Source organism: Leuresthes tenuis, unplaced genomic scaffold (assembly GCF_036924035.1).
Source record: "Leuresthes tenuis unplaced genomic scaffold, fLeuTen1.0.hap1 SCAF_4, whole genome shotgun sequence".
In the NCBI taxonomy this organism is placed as follows: Eukaryota; Metazoa; Chordata; class Actinopteri; order Atheriniformes; family Atherinopsidae; genus Leuresthes; species Leuresthes tenuis.
This window is the reverse complement of record NW_027325358.1, coordinates 17,085,637-17,105,178: the sequence shown is the minus strand read 5'-3', so window position 1 is coordinate 17,105,178 and position 19,542 is coordinate 17,085,637. Positions and strand designations below refer to the sequence as shown.

The window sequence follows — 19,542 nt, the reverse complement described above, 5'->3', positions numbered from 1 at the left end:
ATTTAAGTATGGGTGTTGTTTGTGGAATTGAGGTTTATCAATATCTTATGGTAGAATAAAAATAATATGAAATTCTTTATGACAAATTTGGACCATTTTTGACTAAATTTGAGATCTTCTCCCTTTTCTGAGAATATTTCAGGATCACAAATTTTGGCTACCGACTACAAGTTGTGAGCATATCAAAATACTCTAAAGTTGGAGTTTTAAGAGCATAGCTCATACATGAGAGTATGGAATAAGGTAGGACAAAGTATGCATGCTATCGCCATACAGGTGGGCCATAATGTAATTTGTTTTTACACCTGTGATTTTCTTCCAAAAGTAAAGTTATTGTGTAAAAAAATTTAAAAAGTAATGTACATGTTGACCAAAATAGGAAAATTTTTAATAAAATTTATAGAAATGATTGCTTCAGGTTAAGTAAAGAAAGTAAATAAAAAAAACTCATTTAAAATATTTTATTGATAAACATACAGATGCTATAAAATACAACAAACTGCGCTTTGTTCCTCGGTGGGATGAAGACGCTGTTGGATGCCTTGATGGATGTAAGACAGAGGAAAGAGTGAGTCAGCTCATACTCTAAGGAGGCAACGTTTGTGAAAGAGGCAGACGAGGAGAGATTTTAGGACACTGAATTGTCAAAAAAGATGGAATAACAGGGAAGCAGCAAATAACTTTGTGCCATTGGTTTAGTTCATCAGGTGAGCTGGAAGGTACTGAAAAAGATTAGGAAAGGCTGATACATTTAACATTTTTTTGCTGGTATGGAACTGTGTTTCAAGTCAAATCACACAATGCATTCATATCAATAAATGCACACACTAATAACGGACACACACACCTACAGACACACCCACACACAATGTGCCTAGACCCAGAGGTCAGTGTGTGTATGAGAAATACTCTCGCCCTTCCATTCATTACGTAAGGCACCGATTCAAATGCAGACCGTCTATGAGATGAAAGAACAGCTAAAACATCCTAAAGGGAACCTATTCAAAATGCAAAGAGTACGTATTATTACTTAATAACATGCATTCTTATTTCGATAAAAATTAATAATAAAGAAAAAGCTTGCGTAAGTTAGCCAGATTCCCAAATCTTCAAAATTATTATAAAGATGTACAACATAGAAGAAAACTGTTTAAGTTCCAACACTGAGAAAGTAACAACTCATTGTCCATCTGAGTAATACTCAGAATAACTTAAATATGTTCTTGTTTCATGCAAAACTGTAAACCCAAAACCCAAAATGAATGAAAAGGTATGCATAAGGCATTACAATAGTCAAGCTACTTCAGGTTATCCAACCCAACCACTTTGGATCACAATTAGAGTGGAGTCACATGATCAGAGCAGAAGCAGGAGTTGATGAGCCAAGACTGAGGGACCAAGTAGTGTTCAGCTTTCAGTGTAATATATTTTGCTTGTGACAGAGGAGATCCTGGTATTGATGTGCAAAGGCCTAAACATACTGTTTTCTTTATAACATCCATGCTACACACATTAAAAAAATAAGTGTATACATGTGTACAGTTAAGAAGTACATCAATTGTATTGCGTCATTAAATCCACACGTCAGCTTAGTTGCTCTGTCATAAACATCTATCCAAGCTGTTTGTGCATTTCAGAGGAGGAACAAGAAAGAATGTTTGCAAAGCTCGGATGATTCCACGACTATTCCAGAATGTCCAGAATGCGACCTAAGGTTCTGGAATCGTTCCCCGTCCAATCACTGCCTGTGACGATGAGGCTCCAGTTCCAAAAAATGGTCATCATAGTGTGGTGGGCTGACCTCTGCCTGCAAACAAACACAAGGACGTGTTTGAAACATTAGGCTGTGTTCAGAAGGTTTGTCAGTTCTCAGTGTTGTTGGAGCCAATTTGTTAGAAGAAATAATGTGAGCTGAGGTTAGCGTAGAAAACAGGCTTTGATTAAAAGGCTGTTTTAAGATTAGGATGGTGAGGGTGACATAATAAAACATATAAAACAAGCCAAGCTTTTATATGAATTAGTCAGGTTTGTGTTGGAGTTTAAAGGTCTCTTCAGTTATGTCATCAATCCTTTGCTGTGTGTTAATGACATCATTCCCATTAAATCCTTTCAGAGATGTACAAATTCAAAAAACAGTTTGAATCAGAACGCTGTTTTGGTTGGTACAAACAATTCAGATAAAGGAACAGGAAATGCTCTTAACTGAGTGGACCTGTTGACAATTTCTTTTTTCAATCAGACACACCTTTCACTTTACAGTCACCCCACATTATGATAGCAGCTTCTTGATAAACATTGTGAGGTGCGTAGCTGGTCTCTCTTCTTCTTATCAAGTACATTATAGTGTATTTTTTGCTCTGTACCACAAACACCTTAACAGACTTTTATTCCGAAAATATACAAATGTGGTGAACTTAATGATTGGTTTTTATAACTAATGTAAGACGAAGTACGTGTATCAGTCTTGTATATCTCACCCCGAGATGCAAGGTAGCATTCGTGGCAGTTCAGCTGTCCACTGCGAATCCGCACATCAGTCCCTGCTGTGGCATCCCCCAGCTGCCCTTTGCACACTCCACACTGAAGCAACAAATATGATTATCAAACATTAAACACAAGAGTTATGGTTTAAGACATTTGACATGTATTACCTTTCCTGTCTTTTTACACATTCCTTCTACTTTACAAAGGCTTAGTTTTGCACTACCACAAGTTAAAAGTTTGTCAAATAATGTGCATGTGTGTAGTGTAGCGGCTTCTGGTGGTTGAAACATACAGCTGCAAATCCAAATAGACTAAAGTTGGTTGGGGTCATAATCCACCGGAATAAAACCTTCAACAATAATCTCTTAAATGGTGCTTTCTGTAGAATAATTCCATAATTTCTTCAACACCCCAACATTTTAGATAAATACATTGTTGTCTTATCTTCACTTCATTTACTGACTGATTTAATTACAGGTTACTTTTTGAATAAGATTTTCACATGAATTAGGTGCAAAAGTTATAAGAAATCCTTAAATTCTACAAAAAAGCAGAGCTGAAATGCTTCATTATATATTATAAGAAACCACTTTTTAAAATAGTTTAATTAATTTCTTTTGTAAAAACTTTGTGAACTTGTTGCCATTTCTTTTCATCCCTTTTGTTCAGTTAGAGATCTGAACAAAGCAAACATTATAATGATTATTTCCTGACATTCTGAGTAAATCAAATGAGAAAAATATCAGCAGATTAATAACCAGAAGTCACAGCCTGATCTCTAATCATATCAATGCACTTAACCGCCATCTACTACTCTTAAATCATTACATGAACATTATAATGATGTACAGTAGTCATATGGGATCATTTCCATCAAATAAAATGTGAATAATACATTTGCTTCAGTAAATCATCATAATACTTCTTCCTCCACTGACAGAGAGACTTAAAATAACACTAACTTGACTGACTGGCACAGTAAAGTGCTTTCACTGTTTGCTGAGTGATGCCAGCAGAGACTCTTATGCACATGTATGTGGAACCTGATGATTGAAGAGCAATCATACTAAGGTTTTCTGAGAGTGAGGAGTGAGTTTCAAATCACAACTACAACTCACTTGAATAGAAAATATATACTGAGCCCCGAATTATAAGAGGTGCATGTTTTGAATCATTCTAACTGTGGTCAGTGTGCGCCACTGTTTGTAAGACTTACAGAACGTTTATCTGAGCTGCAACTACAAATGTAACAGACACTTTGAATCCCTGCGTTTCTTTAGCAACTCTTGTGAATTTTTTCATTAACCATCAAGCGTCATCTTCTTAAATGGACAAGCTGCCCCTCGTGTCCCGCTATAAACAGTACCTTGAAACACTGTATGTGGAAAAACAGTCCCAGAGTATCAATGATCATTGCAGCTCCTTTTCCCAGGGGTGTCGAACACCCAGAACACAGTCGCTTCCCACTAACACACCTACACAAAGACAACAGGACAACACAGTTTTTCAGGTATAGGCTCTGCCTTCTCACCTCAAATCCATAGTTTCAGGTTTTTTTTTTAAATTCTTTTTTAAATATTTATTTGTGTGTCAGTATCACTACCTGCTAGGTGAGGGAGGCTGAGGTGTTGAAGGGGAGCACTGCTGTTTACTCGTTACAACGTCATGTGATCCTGATCTGATGTACGAAAAAAAAAAAGAAAAAAAGAAGGTATGACTCAATGTCATTCGGTCATAAACAATTATACGATGCATTTTTGAGGAATGTATAATTTTCTGTTGACACCCCACATCTAAAGTTGTTGTTCATAATGAAAACGTGTCTTATTGCGTATCCACAGACCTACGCTGCTTTTACCTCTTTTAAGACGGCCTCAGACATTATGCTTAAGTCTAAAACGAGGATATACTTCTAGAAATAAAACATATTAATGTAGCATTTCCTGTAATTTGTTTTCCATTAAACCTCATTTAACTCAGTGAGTGCACCCTGTAAAATCCTAATGTACACTCACCTTTTAACACTTTGTGTCTGGTTCAGCTGAGAGTTGCGGTCCAGGGAAGCTGTTTTCCACGCTTCCTGATTCTTTGAAGGTTCACCATCACATGCAGAATCTACAAAAATATACATAAAAATGATGTGGAAAAAACTCTGATCCAGAGCGATGTGTGAGCATCCAAACATCTGAACTCCTGCGACATGTCAGTGACTGTTTGTTCTTCCTCACCCTGGAAGAAATGCAGCTTTGACGCATGCTGATCCTCTCTGCCAGCGGAGAGTTTTTGCCCATTCTCCTGCACAAACACGTTTCTTCCTCTTGTGTTGTCGTCTTCTGTCGCAGACAAAGTAGTCGCTGTGTGTCCTGGCGGCTGGTGCAACAAACCGGTGGGACTGAGGGGCGTGACAGTTTCTTCTAGAATACGCCTCTCCTGGAAGAAACAAGGACGTAACAATCAAACAAAGGAAAATATAAGACAAACAAACCAGGAAACAATATTTTCTTTTTTTCACTGTCTGGAAGTGCTTTTACCTCTTCGTTGTGTTTTCTCTCCTCCTCCTGCACCTCTAGCTGTGCTTTCTCCCATTCCTTCTTCAGCTTCTCTTGTTCTCTCTGGTATTCTTCCTAATGGGAAACACTGTTCGTGTTAAACACAACATGTATAACAGCGCACACGCGACACACACATAAAACCTACACATATACACACGCATCCAGTGCGAGTGTGTTGCCTGTTTCTGCAAAGCAGTTGCAGAACCATGCACATACACGCCACTACTCCACAGTACCTGTAGGAGGCGTTCCTGCTCCTGTTGCCACTTTTCCAAGCGTTTACGCTCCTCATTGGGGTCCCAGACCCAGTGATTAACACGTTTAGCCAAGTTCAACATGGGGGTCTCAATCTACCCAGACCCGACATACAATCCCACACACATACACACACACGCACACACACACACACCAAAAACATACATATATACAGACCAAAAGGACAGAGAGACAGGAAAGGTGAAAATACAAGTCTGACTACAGCAACTACAGTGACCACTGAAGACAAAAGATCAGGACAGGATCAAATTTAAGGATGGAAGGAGGAAAAAAAAGAAACTGGAGCTTCTCAGAGATACTCACAGTCACATTGCTCTCCTCAAGTCCTTCTGTGGAACAGGACAAATGCACACAGAAAAAAAAGAAAGAATAAAATATCTGCAGGTAAATATGAAGCGGTGAGTGAAATCCATCTCTATAAGTGACAAAGAAGAACGTTTTACCTGTGACAGTGGGCGAATATTCCTGCCTGCTGCGTGGTGATGCAGTTGGCTGAGCAGTTTTCTCCTCCATCGGAGTCTCAAACAACCCAGTGGTCCCAGCCTGTGGGTCGAATTTGAATTAAACATGAGCAGGAAAAAGATTTAGATTTGTTCCTTCTCTGTGGGTCTCCGAAACTAAATGGGTCTTTTAACTGCATTGCTCTTTGTGCTGCAGGCAGCGGCTGGCTTCTGTTCATGTAAATGTCTAGTAAAATTTACCAATAGAAACCAGACACTTGCTTTACATAAAAGATCCATCGAAGGGAAGCAGTTAAAGAAAGTTTGAGACCAGGCTCATGAGAACTCTTTGGTACTTAAACTTGTTGGTATTCTTAAACACGAAAGGTTACACATGCATTTGTGCTGTAGTCATGTACAGTTTATATTATATTTTTCTCTTTCTGTGGTTTTGTTTTGTGCTAATGAACAAATCGCTGATAAACGCCTGATGCTTCACTGCAATCTTTTTGTTAAATAATTGGCTAGAATTAATGAAAACTCACTAATATCTGCAAAACTTATTCAACAATTTAAAATTGAACCAGCTCAGTAGGAATATGAAGAAAATGCAGTGTCGACAAATGGCAAAAAACACTTTTTATATGTCACTTATTCTATTACCTTTCCACTGCTTTGAATATCTGGTTGAACTGGCTCAACATGAGTTTGAGTGAGTTCTGTCACAATGGTGGTTGTGATTACACAGTTGCGTCCCCCAATCAGGGAGCTGATGGCAGAGCCTGAACATGGTGCCGATTTTTCCATCTGCAGAGGAGTCTGCTGCTCTGTGGTCTTTGGATTTTCCACATGCTCCTCAGGAGGAACACCTTTCTCTGTCTGTTTGGAGGAAACATCTTTGTTTTCCTGCTGCGAGTCCCGCGCAGAGGAAACAGTGAACTCTTCTGTTGTTGCCTCTCCGTTCACTCGCACCAACCCGTCCATCTGGACAGGATACAGACAGAAAAAATATGTTACTTTATATTACTTTAGCATTTATAAAAATATTTTAAAAATGGTTTAAAACAGGGTAGTTAGAAGCAGTTTTAGGAATTATTGTGTTTATTAATATAAAACATTTGTTAGCAATTATAATTTCTTAAAACATTGCCATTAACTCTGTCTTTTTACATTAACCTTATATGGTAGAAGCCTTAACAGGGAATTTAATGATTATATATTTCTTATTAAAAAACTTATAAAAAAAGTTTCAAGACAAGTGAAAGTATAACTGCCTCGACTGCAGTCGACTCCTGTGAAATCACTCGGGTGATATGAAGTTCTGATCTGTAAGATGATTGATGACATGGAGTACTTACCTTGACGGGCTTGTGTCCAGAGAGTATGCCCCTGGGTTGACTGTAGGGTTTGGCCACCAGCAGAGGGACAGGTCTGGAGGGCGCAGGTGTCGGGGAGGTGGGCGTGTGTGCTGGCTGAGGCTTAGGTTGTGTAACCTGAGGCGAAGTTTGTTTGGTTTGGGGATGTTCTTCTATCGTTTGTGGGTGTTCCTGATGTGTGGGTGGGGACTCTGTCACACAGGTCAGCGTTTCGTGAAGCTGTAGTGACTGAGGTGGCACATTTTGTGAGTTTGTTTCCACAGAGAGATGATTGCTTGGTGTTGTGGAGATGGCACCTACGTTCTCTTGTTCGTGAGCTGCATCTTTCTCTCGGTCCTCAGGTTTTGTGTGTTTCTGATTTATTACGATAGCCGAGTCTGGTTTGTGCAGATGGTCCAACATCTCTGAGTTATTAACAGATGACGTTGCTCTGTGCTTCTGCTCAGCCTGATTCTGGTCCTGTTTGGGTTTTAGAGTGGATCTGGGCAGTTTTAAGCTGTCAAGTGTCGCATCGCTGATGGTGAAGCGGAGAGCGTAACGCTGTAAAACCAAGGCAGCCTCTTCTGGAGTCGCTGCATTTCTGTAGGCTTTACACAACTCTGCCTCTCTGCGCTCCCTGGAACAGAAGAGCAAGTAAAGAGACACAAAGCATGTGGTGTCTGTTAATTCACTCTAAAGTTTGTTTTGGTTATAAAATACTGAAAAACTTTTTTTCTCCTCATCTGAAAGGCAACAATTGAAATAGCGTCCTTACTTTTCCTCCACAATCTCTTTGTAAGTCTTAATGCTTTTCCTCTTATCACTTTCTTCCTTCATCCTTTTCTCCATTCTCTTCCTCTCCTCCTCTTTTTTGATTAGCTCCTGTGAGGCACTGCGGCGGCGATTTTTCCAACGAGCCAAGTCCTGTCAAACATTCACAGAGTTGATCTGAGTTAACTCCTTAAACGCGGTTTCACTCTGTTTCAGTAACTTGAGTCCCTTACATCTTGCCAGTGGTCCTCGTCCTCTCGGAGGCTGTTGTACTGCTCATGCATGCGCTCATATCGTGACTGGCTCAGTGTTGGTAAGTGTCCCACCTCTTCCTCATTAACCATGTCACTCATACTTGCGCTCCTAGAAAATAAGACATTAGAAATTTTAAGTTTGGCCAATCTGAAAAAAATACCATTTTTTAATTAGTCAACATGTATATCAATCAATGTAACTGTAAAATAAAAATTCAAAAAGCATGTGCACTTTTGAAATAATATACACAAAACATTATCAAATGGCAGGAGAAAAAAAAAAGAAAAAGAAATTACATGAACACAAATGGTTTCCAACTTTTTTGATTATACACACACACATACACAGCATGGCATATACAGCCAATAACAGTTGGCTTAATCTAAAAATATTGATTAATCTATTTTTCTATATGTGGTGGATATATATTAGGCATGTAGGTGTTGCCCCACATGTAAAAAACAATAAACATTACTGTTTCTAATCACAAGGCAGTCCAACAAGCAATTTATCAAAAACAATGAGACAAAAACACATTCATTTAAAATATTTGGTAATTGTTTGTGTGTATTTCAGTGGTGAACTATTTCAAACAGACCAAAAAAAAAACAGATCGACTACAATTAAAAAGCAATGTCTGATGATAAAAAAAACTTGACATTAGCAATGAGTTATGACACGAAGGAGCATTATGTCAGCATCTATGTGATTGCTGCATACGGTGTCAATACAGTTTCGACTTAAACTCTTAAAACGTGGCATGCAAAGCATGAACACACTGTCATGCAGAAGCTAGTACAGATTCAACACTTACTCATTGTCTAACAGAAAAGCAACTCGTCGGCTCACCCTAAAACAACAGCAGATTTAAGAGATTGAGGATGAGTGACATCTTATTTCAAAGGTGTGACACACGTCTTTCAACTCATTTCCATTCACAGAAGAGAAGATCAATTCAAAGAAGCTGTTTTGGATGGCAGAGCTACTATCTTGTATATCAAATCAGAGATGAGAAGTTACTGTGACTCATGCAAAAAGAGATCATCTCACATCATTGGAGGCAGTTCGTCCTTAAGCCAAAAGGGTTTCTGTTGTGGTTTCTCATTCTCATCCCTCTCTCTCTCCTCCACCTCAGCTCTCTCCTCCACCCTCTGCGTCTCCAACTCCTCCTCCTCTCTACAGATCTGGGTAGGAGCAGGACCGGGTGGAGGTGTGAGTGATGGAGAAGAGAGGTGTTCAGAAACACCCCTGACAGTGGTGTCAGGGATCATCATCATGTCTCCCTTTTCTCGCCCTTCGTCCTCTTGCCTCTTCTTTAGCCCTTGACATGCAAGGCTGATTGGGTCTTTGGAGGGAGGGGCCGGATGTTCTGCTGCCATGGTAACAATACTGCTGAAACAACGATCCAGTGACAGGGCCAGGATTAACAGGAAATATGCTTAAAGGGTAAATCCAAACCGCTTCGCAGAAAAAAACTGCAGCTGATCTGCTCTGCTGTGAGATAACTGAGGAATAAGCACAAAGGGCTTACACAATGAGTTCACTCAAATTTTACAAAATGATTCTCTCTCTTATCTGTCTCTAATATGTAGTCATGTAGTTTTAAACCTCTAAAGACGTATTATATGAGAAATTTCTCTGAGATTTCTGCTCACATACCACTACAGAAAAATGTATTTTCATTAATTAATAAATTTTTTTCTAACACAAAGAACATACTGTGGTTATTTTCCTCCCCCAACCCTGGGTAAAGTGCGGAACTACCAGCTGAGAAACTGCCATCATCAAGGAACATTATTATTTGACAGGGGCATTGATTCTAGAGTACCAGTATGTGTCTGGTGTTTGGTGTTTGCTCTCGACAGTCCACCAGGACATGAACCTTTCTGCAGTTTGGTGCTGTACATGTGTGGTGAGGCTATGCTGAAGGTACCAGCCTTGACAGCTACACAATGACACAAAACTTGGTATAAAGCCAAACCTAAACTGAAGAGAGCAGCAGAGTCAGATGAAAATTTCCTGTAGTTTCAGCGTTATTTGACACTGTTGTTAAATACGCTGTCATAAAACAAATCAAGCTGATTCAGCTCATATTTACTTTGGCTCATGTACCTTTTAAAGATGGATACCTTAAACTGCTATTACGAATATTATTTGAACTTTCTTAAAGAATATTCTTAAAGAATAGTGAGGTTTATCATGGGAATATTCACATTTGATTAGGTTTAACTGAGTTTAAAAGTAGCGTTTTACCCCTATATAAGAACAAAATGACAGTTCATAATGTATGAGGTTATATTTTAAATAATCACAGACTTTTTATAGGGTCTGTTTTTATGTAATTTGAGTAAACCAACCCATTAAATATTTCAAGCACTTCAGAGTAGAACAGCAGCAGTTTAATTTTGGACTGGCCCCGATTTATGCTTAAAATACACACTTAACACATTTTCATACTCAACGGGAAATCAACAACTACAATCCAAGCCAAAGTTAAACGTCACAAACCTTTGAAAATACCAAAGTAATCCAAACGAAGCACAAACTCAGCAAAGCCATATCACACATTACTGACAATAACAGCAAATGTAAGTCAACCATTCCTTTCACTAAACCTACATCAGGCATTCAGTCAGGGATTCAAATCAAACATGCTGGCAGAGAAAACAAGAACACAAGTCAGTCAAGTCAGGATCAACTCTAAAGACCACAGACCTCTCTCACTGATGTTAGTACTTCCATGATCAAAACCCAATTGCTGGCTGGAAAATCAGCTTTATTAGTTGCACTAGTTGACCAACATCACACCCTCGTCGTCATTCCAACACAGTAAATACCTGTCTCTGTCCATCTTTTCTGTGAGTTTAGGTCTGCTGTGTGGCTGCTTCATTGCAGAAACCGGGCTGATATTGTATTTGACTGATCCGGGTACGGGTAGGAACTGGTTGAAGGACTGAATTGTTTTGACCACGCTTGTTTTTTGGCATGATCCAGTCCTTCGAGCCATCATGTCATCTTTGTCCAGCTTAGGCACAGGCTCGTTTTCATCATACTCATCCTTATTTTCATCACATTCACCTTCGATGTGAGGCGTTGCTCGGTTCACTGTCGACTCGGGTCGCTGTTGAGGTGCTTCCATGGGATTACTGGGACGCTGATGCTCCGCTCTAAGGCAGAAAATTCTATAACTGAAATAACTATACACAAGGCAGGAAAACCTCTCTTAAGAAGCAAACAACGCCAAGCTTGTTAGTTGCTTCTGCACCATGATTAGACACAGTAAAAGTCAAATCTCAGCCCACCTGGCGCTAAGTTTCGTGCTTTTGTGTGCCTGCACTTTCTTTTTGTTCCATGGAGCAGCATCTGTGGTGACCTCGCCTTGAGTGGAGCGCTTTGAGCCAGGCAGTGGCAGGAAACGGTTGTAAGTCACCTGAGTGGTGCTTTGCTTATGGGAAACTCCTGTTCTCCTTGCCATCATGTCATCTTTCTGAAGATCTGGGATTCTCCCATCTTCCTCCTCTTCCTCCTCGTCTGTTCTCAGTTCATATTGAGCTAGACGAGCATCTAGCTCAGCGGCGGTGGGAGTGGCTTCGGGGGTCCAGGGTTGGAGGTCCGCAGAGGGAGGGGTAGCTTGATTGGGCTCAGCTCCATCTATGTGGCTGTTGGAGCATTACAGAAAGCACAAACCACAGCAGCAGAGAAGGGTAATCAATACCCATATATTGTTATAACTATGGTCGTAACATTCAGGCATAAGCGTGCAGAAAACCAGGCCAGCAGCAGTATAGAATACAGGTGATGAATGAATTCCAAGTGAAACATTCAAGTTGCGTGAAAAAACTAAATTAAAATGTCAAAGAGAAAAAACAAACATGGAAATGCACAAATCATGCATTAATTATGGTTAAACTATACCTAAAGCTGAATTTCTAAAGCTTAAAACAATGTTGAGAGGATTAAATAGGGGATTAAATAGCTTTGTGAGGGAATTTTAAGTCACTATTTGATAGCAAGCAGTGGAGAAATTATTGGAAATAAGAAGGGAACCAGGGATGCATGTTTGTGGTTGGTAACAAGGCAGACCTAATATTTAATTAAAGCTACAGTATATCAGTCTAAATTAATTTAAATCTGAACACTTTAACAGACATTTATATAAGGCTGACAAAACTTTGCCATTAAATAAATAAATAAATTGTGACCATAGGTCCGAACCTAAACATTTTATTTCCAGTGCTCTTTTGCTAAGAATGGTTTAAAAGCACCAAAAGCTTGATTTTTCTATACAACCATTTGTTGTTACAAGTGATATATCTGCAGTAAGCTCACATCAGTTAGCTTGACTTTTGACTATTTGTCTTGCTGTTCTTGTTGCAGTGTTTTTGGAAGTCCGAGTGTGTGCGCAGCTTTGTTTTCTATTGAAACTACAAGCAAATCAGTGCATTGCAGTGCAACAGAGAACTGCATTCATACTACCTAGCATACTAATTCAAATTGAAGCAATAAGGGCTTGAAATGTAAAGAAGTAACAGGCAACGCGATTATCTAATTCAATAAGTAATTGTTCCTCAGTGCAGTCCAGACTAATGCAGGCGACTTTGGATTTGAGCCACTGCTGTATGTTGTCTTGCATTTGGCCTCGTCCATACCTGCGTTCCCACTCTGAAAGCTGGGAGCCCAGGCCAATGGTAGGCATGGCTACTGTTGCCTTGGAAAGGAGTCGTCTAAGCAACTCCGTCTCCTCCCCTTCACTTGACATGACTGTGTCTATAGGCTGCTCGATCTCAGTCACACCCCCAAAGGTCACAACTTTGCTGTGACCTCGTCCAGCCTTTGCTGATCCACTGAAAGGGTTTCCATAATTTTTCTTCAGACAAGCCTGACACACAGGGGCTGGCCTAGCCTCACTGTAAATACAGTCTCACACATGAAGACAGGCCCACAAACAAACAATCAGTCAAAGAACCGGGACAACCAGCAAGAGAGCAGGGGGAAAAGAAACAGGGGAGAAAATAAATCATGAGCAGGAACATCAGACTGTGAAGACAAAAGAACGGTGAGGTTGAAATGTTGAGTCAGACAGGAAGTATGGATGGACAGAAGAGGACAAAGCATGGGGTTGTGTATTTGGATCACTTCAACACACATGCACATTCTCAAGAACACACTTAGCATTTTATCTTCTCCTCAGTAGGTAGCCACATTTTCCTACTTGGTGCTGGTCTGAGAACACAAACAACTCTTTATCCTTTCCCTCATGTCCTAATGACATCAGCACAGGGAGAAAAACAAAGCCGAAGCAGTGCTCACAGCCAACAGTCGCCTCTTTTTTTTGGTCTCTCTCTCACACACACAAAGTCTTGCGCACACCGGCTATTTCCCTGCTCCAATTCATTGTCACTCAAAGAGGAATGAAAAGGACTAAAATAATGAGGGGAATTAACAAGGAGATGATAACATGGGGAACAACGCAGAAAAAGAGAAGAGAATTGGGAGATGAAAGCTGATTTATATGTCTGGAACACAGTTGCAAGACTTGTCAACTTTAAAATTTACTGACAACTGTCTTGTTAACAGGATAATCAGTTCAAGAAAAAAATTGTCATCTAGCAATAGAAGATTTCGTCAATACTGAGGCCATGATTATTCAACATAATTACTCACTGACCACGCAAACATTGGGTATTTTGTTTGTATTTATAAAAATGTCTTGTATTTCTTTTTATGTTTGTCCTAGCTTTATAAATTGTACGATGGATAAACTGCCAGTTCACATGGCTCAAGAAAACTACTTCAAACTGACTGACAAACAGTCAACAAAAGACTACTGGATTTCTTGAATAATTGTAAAATTATGCCCAGTTAGCTTATCTTGGTACAAAGAATCAGAGGCAAAGAGTTTGCTTATGTTTAGTTGAGTGAAACAAAATCTGTTAAATATTTAAATCTAATCTGCTCTGATCCAAACATAACATGCTGAATTGTTGTTTTTGCATTTATGGTTTAATCTATTCTTATCGTTTTAGCTACACTTCCTTGTGATCTATGGTATAGATAACTTTATCTCCTTTTGATTCTTTTGCAGGCATCCCATTTGGTTCCCAATCTCATACATCTAATGATATATCCCTAAATTAGTGATCAGTATTCTCACACTCTTGATGACAGACGTTCTCGTGGAAAAAGAAAGATGTTCTTTAAGCCAATCTGCAGAACTTTCTCCTCATTTCCCTGTTCTTTCCTGGACTCTAATACCCCTACTGCAAAATACTGCAGCATATTTGCAATTTATAGTGTCAAGCTGAGAATATAACTAGAAAAAAAGGTGTTAAACCCTCCTTATTTCAAGCTGACGTTTATTAAAGGTTTAAAATGCACAAGAAACACCACTTTAGTTGTAGTTTTGGATAGAAGTTTTCTGTATAGATTTAAGACTCTTACAACCAAAGCATGCACACACACACACACACACACACTTATACTGCACATTCTCATCAGTATCTGAACATACAACACACCAACATACAGCAGCATTTAAGTGCACTGTACTGCATGTGAGCTCAGAATGAGAGTGTGTTGGGCACCTTGGTTCAGTCATCTTGAGTCTCTCCCACTTCAGCATATCTGCCTGGCTCATGGAGGAAGAAACAAAGCTCATTGGTCCATCCCTGTGAGGGAGGGGTCTACTCTGAACCCGCCTAAGAGCCAGGTCATCCTTCTGCTTATTGGGAATCGTCTTAACCTTTCCCTTCTTTCTCTCATCCTCCTTCTCCTCCTCTTCCTTTAGGAAGGAGTTGTCTCTGCGAATAATGATGTCAGGTGATGCTTCTTTCTCACTGTCCAATCACAAAACCAGCGAAGAGGTGTCATGTGGCGCATGTTACCAATCGAAGTCAAGCACACACACAAATATATCAAGCCACAAGCGACAATACCCAGAAAAAGAAAGAGCAGGAACACGAGATATCTAGAAACAAGTTAGAGAATTGGAATAAAAACTACAGCGCATACGGCTAACCTGATGTCTTTCTCCTGCAGTGTTTGCTGTGAGGCTCGTCTGATGCCTTCCCAGCGCTCTCTGTCTTTGTTGGTACACGCAGGAGGAGGGATGAATTGGTGCACCTTGGCAACAGTGGGGCTGTGATGAGTTCGTCTGGACGCTAAGTCATCTCTGCGAACATCAGGAACTTTCCGTTTCTCTGCTTCCTCTTCCACATCAGAGGAGGAATCCCATGCAGATTTATTAGAGTTTAGAAAATCATTATCACAGCGAAGGATGATGCTCGGGGATGGTGATCTCACTTCTTTTTCTTCCATAATAGGAGGGCTGGGGTTGGAGACAGGATGCCGTAGCAAGGTAATTTAAAAAGGGATTATAAATCCAAGGAGCCATTTTTAGAACAGAAGCAGTGCTGCGTAGGTTTGACACGACATGCGACCAAAAATATAATATGCAAGTCCGGTTAATCAAAGGTCCGTCTCAAAATAAAAAATGTTCACACAATCCAAAGCAGATACTCAATCAGACAGCATTCCTGTCCACTGAAGTCTCAGTCACAATACAAATATCAACCAACCTCTTCAGTACTCTGCCACAACACCGGCAATCAAATCGGTTAGTTATCATTATCTCCACAAATATCATCATAAAGAAGCAAGACAGCTTCACAAAGCCAAATGTCAATCCACAGCATCACAGTAAATAAAGCCCAAACCCCAAATTTGTCAACACATCTTGTTAGTGAATGCAAACAAAACTGCTGAGCCACCACAGCAGCAGCTCTCATGCCCGTCCTCCCTGACCTGTTGTAGCAAACGACAGCAGGAAGAACTTTAATTCCTGCCTTCTTCGACTTCTGCAGCTTCCTCTGCTCCATCACTTCCTGGGTGACCATCTCCTCTTCCTGTTTTAGTTTTTCACCATTGTTCTCGGGCGCCCAAGTGACAGTCTTGGAAATTTTGTGGAGCAGTCCCAGTCTTTGACTTTGTTCTGAAGTGTCTTGAGGGTGACTGGGAAATGGTGTTTAATGGCAGTTAAAGATTAGGGATCCTTATATGTGTTTTCAATGTTCTGTCAGCTCAGATTTTGTGTTCCTATGAAGGTCTTATACAAATACAAAAGATTACCTCCGCTGCTCTCCCTCTTCTGTATTTTTTTTCCGCCGCGGAGTCGGGATGTAAGAGCTGGCGTTGGTTCGATTAGGAAGAAACTGGTTAAAGGGAATGGAGCTTCTTGATTCAGAGCAGGCAGTCCGTCTGGCCAACATGTCATCCTTCCGCACATCTGGCTTCCTGCCGGAGGCATCAGCCTCAGAGTCGCTGCCTCGTCCTTCGCAATGAAGCATACAAAAATCAGATTTCTAACAATTTTTGCAAACCACATCAGATAAATAGATTTTAAATCACATCTGGCATCAGCATGCAGACTGCTGCATTAGCATCAACAGAATGCATTGTAATAAAAAATGTGACTGAATTGGCTTATATTGCATCCACACCTCAGCACGAAGTACAACCACATTATTAAAGTTCTCTTCCAGACATATATGTAATAATTAATTTAATGTCTTTTTAAAAAGTAAGAACAATCACTGAAAAGGAGCTGAGAAAACATCCACCCATAATGTTAAACATCACAAGTATACATCAGAAGTCAAGTCAGACCTAGAATCGGTTGAAGAATCAGTTAGCTTGCAATTTGCAGTGGCTGACATATCATAAGTGCTGTGAACTTTCACAGTGCTTAGGGAAAGTTGCTGTCAGAACTCATCCTGTGATGGAGGTTTCACATTTGTTCCCTGCACTGGACAATGTTAAGCTTCTGAATTTGGGTCATACCAACTCTAGTTTGCCTGGTGTATTGAATTTTGGGGAGGGGAAAGACATCTCCCTATACAAAGAAGAGTGTGAATACAACTCTCTTTGCTGATTAAAGTCAGTATAGCGTAAGTCTAATGATCTTAAGTGACATAAAAAGAAGATAATTGTATTTTTGAATGGTGGGGGTCAAGAAAACACAAAATGACAGATTATCTAACTTTCTCCTTGTAGCTAAAGGAAGACAAATGCATTCACAAAAACTGAACTCATCACAGTTTGGGGCACTGCTCTCTTTTTCATGAAATGTCACTTTTGGAAACAAATCCATCTGAACTCATTTGCTTACTGACACTGACAACAAAAAAGGCATGCTGAAGATAAGAAGAGTAATATCAATCATTAATAAAAGTGGGATCAAATGTTGTGAAGCAAATAAAATCATACTCAGATACAGATCACACATTATTACCATTTTTAAATTTTAGCTTAGAATGACAACTGTAGGCACGTTAAAGGATTTGATCTATTCACTGAAACATCAAATAATAACTTCTACTTTCTACCACACAGCAAACAGTAAAAATATTTACTGAAAAATTAAATGTCTTTCTAACAGAGAAAAAGAGGTGAGATTATGACCCATGTATAAACTGCTTGGTTGGTTATGGCCCAGATCCTTTGTAAGGAATTAGTCTATTCCTAGCTCTGGGACAGCTATGCTGCACACGTATTATACTGTCAACATAAAAGATGCAAACAGGATGCCTTTGATAACCTCCCTCGAACACAAACAGTGACATTTAACCAGAAGGTTGTTGACCTTAGTCTGTGTTTTCCAGGTCCAAATCTCTAATTATTCCTACATGTAACTGCATCTGGGAGGCAACACACACACAGACACATAAACACACACACATATATATGTGATGTGATGTTCAGCTGTTGTCCACAGCCTGCCTGAGAGGTCATCTTATACCAAGGTTGAAATCTCAACTGGCTTGCAAGAAGCATTCTGTCTATTTATGGAGGAATAGTTTTGTATTTAAAGGAATAGTTTACTACTTTTGTACTTTTTTTCTGAGAACTTGAGAGGAATATTACATCAACTATGTTTAAGGAGGCCATTAGAGTGGCATGAAGACTAGAAGCAGGGGGGAGCAGCCAGGGGCTGGCAAGTATTTCCCAAAATAAAAGAAGAATTTATCAGAACCAACCATCACTGTTGCCCCGATTCCCCACATCAGGAGAAGGGCTGTGCTGTGACTGGGAGCCAAACGAATCCAGACTGTAAAAACATATTAGAGTTGAAAGCAGCAGTTAAATTCATGGAACAATCATTTTAATCCAAATGTAAACTTTGTGTCAGCAGGTGTATTGAGTTCCTTATAAGTGATATTAAACACCCTCCAGAGTTCAGCCTCATCTGTGTGTGTGCATGTGTTGACAGATGTCTCTCACCTGTCTAGGGAGTTGTCACGTGTGTGTTGCGGTGGAGAGAGCGACTCGCTCCTCTCTGAATCCCAGCAGTCGTAGCCACTGTCTCTGACGCTGCGCTTTTGAGGACTTTCCCCTCCTTCCTCGCTCTCCTACACACACAGAGCACATCGGACAACGGCTTGATATACAGACATCTGTGTAAAGTGAGATGGCTGAAAAAGAAGTTGCTTAATTTAGCAGAAGAAACTTAAAACTCTTTTTAAACAGAGCCAGTGGATGTGCAGTGCCAGTCTGTCTGAACTCACATCCCGTTTGCATTAGTTGTGCGGTAACAAAAATGTGTTTGTGCGCATATGCTTTCTTACACCCCTGTAAAGACAAGAACCTAGGCTAACTTATCTATCACCTTCACCTCCCCCAAAACCCTATCTGCTCCTTCTTTTGTTTCTTTATCTCCTTCTCCTTCCTCGTCTTTTTCTCTGTTGGTGTTGGTGTAGTACTAACCAGTACTAACGTGCAATATTGGGAATAAAATTCATGACACCGGAGCTAATTACCCACACATCTTATTAAGGAGCTGGCAGGCTAAAGTCGGCATAGTGTCTGAATATGTGAATATTGTTTCAGAGAGTTCACTCACCACCTTCATTTGAGCAAGAAGCCCTTCAAACTCCTTTAGGTTGAGTGTTGGGCCCGTGTACGAGGCACAGCCACTGGCAGCCTTCCCAAGCCAGAACACAGTGTTCAACACCTGAAATACACATACACAATGTTTACTGCATCTATATCCATACCAAATATATTAACAGTGAAGCTACTGCAAGAGAAAAGGAAGAAATGGCAATACAAACTCACATTTTTCAATTTGCGGTTACAGTCAGAGTCCCTAATAAGAGAGAGATATGTTATTCATTCTGAAATATTCCATTGAAGTGGACAATACATACGAATAAAAAGCCACAGACTGTTTTATATATTCACACAGGAAGGCTCATTTACTTCAGGTTAGCTCGTATGGATGTGTCTTGCAAGTCTCCTGGGTCAAACAGCTGGGAGCCCTTCAGACCCAACTCCTCACAGCCCCGCAGGAAGACTGACAGGTTGTCCTAAAGCAAACAGCAGGGGCCCAAAGGGCAGTCAATGTTACACTCT

The 19,542-nt window shown here is 40.1% G+C and overlaps 1 protein-coding gene across 4 annotated transcripts in view; it reads right to left on the bottom strand.

Moving 5' to 3' along the window:
- Positions 1 to 447: 447 nt before the first annotated feature.
- LOC140305851 (LIM and calponin homology domains-containing protein 1-like) overlaps positions 448 to 19,542 on the bottom strand; it is a 28,794-nt gene continuing 9,699 nt past the window's right edge. Inside the window, exons 4-31 of one of the 4 annotated variants that reach the window (XM_072384862.1) lie at positions 19,390 to 19,496; positions 19,246 to 19,276; positions 19,031 to 19,141; positions 18,412 to 18,539; positions 18,168 to 18,238; positions 16,261 to 16,462; positions 15,937 to 16,143; positions 15,152 to 15,460; positions 14,718 to 14,969; positions 12,783 to 13,040; positions 11,436 to 11,792; positions 10,971 to 11,300; positions 9,184 to 9,525; positions 8,948 to 8,983; positions 8,112 to 8,241; positions 7,883 to 8,031; positions 7,111 to 7,744; positions 6,416 to 6,736; positions 5,756 to 5,855; positions 5,616 to 5,641; positions 5,273 to 5,386; positions 5,016 to 5,108; positions 4,713 to 4,914; positions 4,500 to 4,599; positions 4,088 to 4,162; positions 3,851 to 3,959; positions 2,478 to 2,580; positions 448 to 1,807 (exon numbers count right to left, since the gene is read on the bottom strand). In XM_072384862.1, coding sequence (XP_072240963.1) covers positions 1,782 to 1,807; positions 2,478 to 2,580; positions 3,851 to 3,959; positions 4,088 to 4,162; positions 4,500 to 4,599; positions 4,713 to 4,914; positions 5,016 to 5,108; positions 5,273 to 5,386; positions 5,616 to 5,641; positions 5,756 to 5,855; positions 6,416 to 6,736; positions 7,111 to 7,744; positions 7,883 to 8,031; positions 8,112 to 8,241; positions 8,948 to 8,983; positions 9,184 to 9,525; positions 10,971 to 11,300; positions 11,436 to 11,792; positions 12,783 to 13,040; positions 14,718 to 14,969; positions 15,152 to 15,460; positions 15,937 to 16,143; positions 16,261 to 16,462; positions 18,168 to 18,238; positions 18,412 to 18,539; positions 19,031 to 19,141; positions 19,246 to 19,276; positions 19,390 to 19,496 — 4,923 coding nt within the window. In that variant the 3' untranslated portion in view covers positions 448 to 1,781. The remainder of the gene's footprint in view (positions 1,808 to 2,477; positions 2,581 to 3,850; positions 3,960 to 4,087; positions 4,163 to 4,499; positions 4,600 to 4,712; positions 4,915 to 5,015; positions 5,109 to 5,272; positions 5,387 to 5,615; positions 5,642 to 5,755; positions 5,856 to 6,415; positions 6,737 to 7,110; positions 7,745 to 7,882; positions 8,032 to 8,111; positions 8,242 to 8,947; positions 8,984 to 9,183; positions 9,526 to 10,970; positions 11,301 to 11,435; positions 11,793 to 12,782; positions 13,041 to 14,717; positions 14,970 to 15,151; positions 15,461 to 15,936; positions 16,144 to 16,260; positions 16,463 to 18,167; positions 18,239 to 18,411; positions 18,540 to 19,030; positions 19,142 to 19,245; positions 19,277 to 19,389; positions 19,497 to 19,542) is intronic. The other 3 variants (XM_072384863.1, XM_072384864.1, XM_072384865.1) reach the window with 3 other exon arrangements.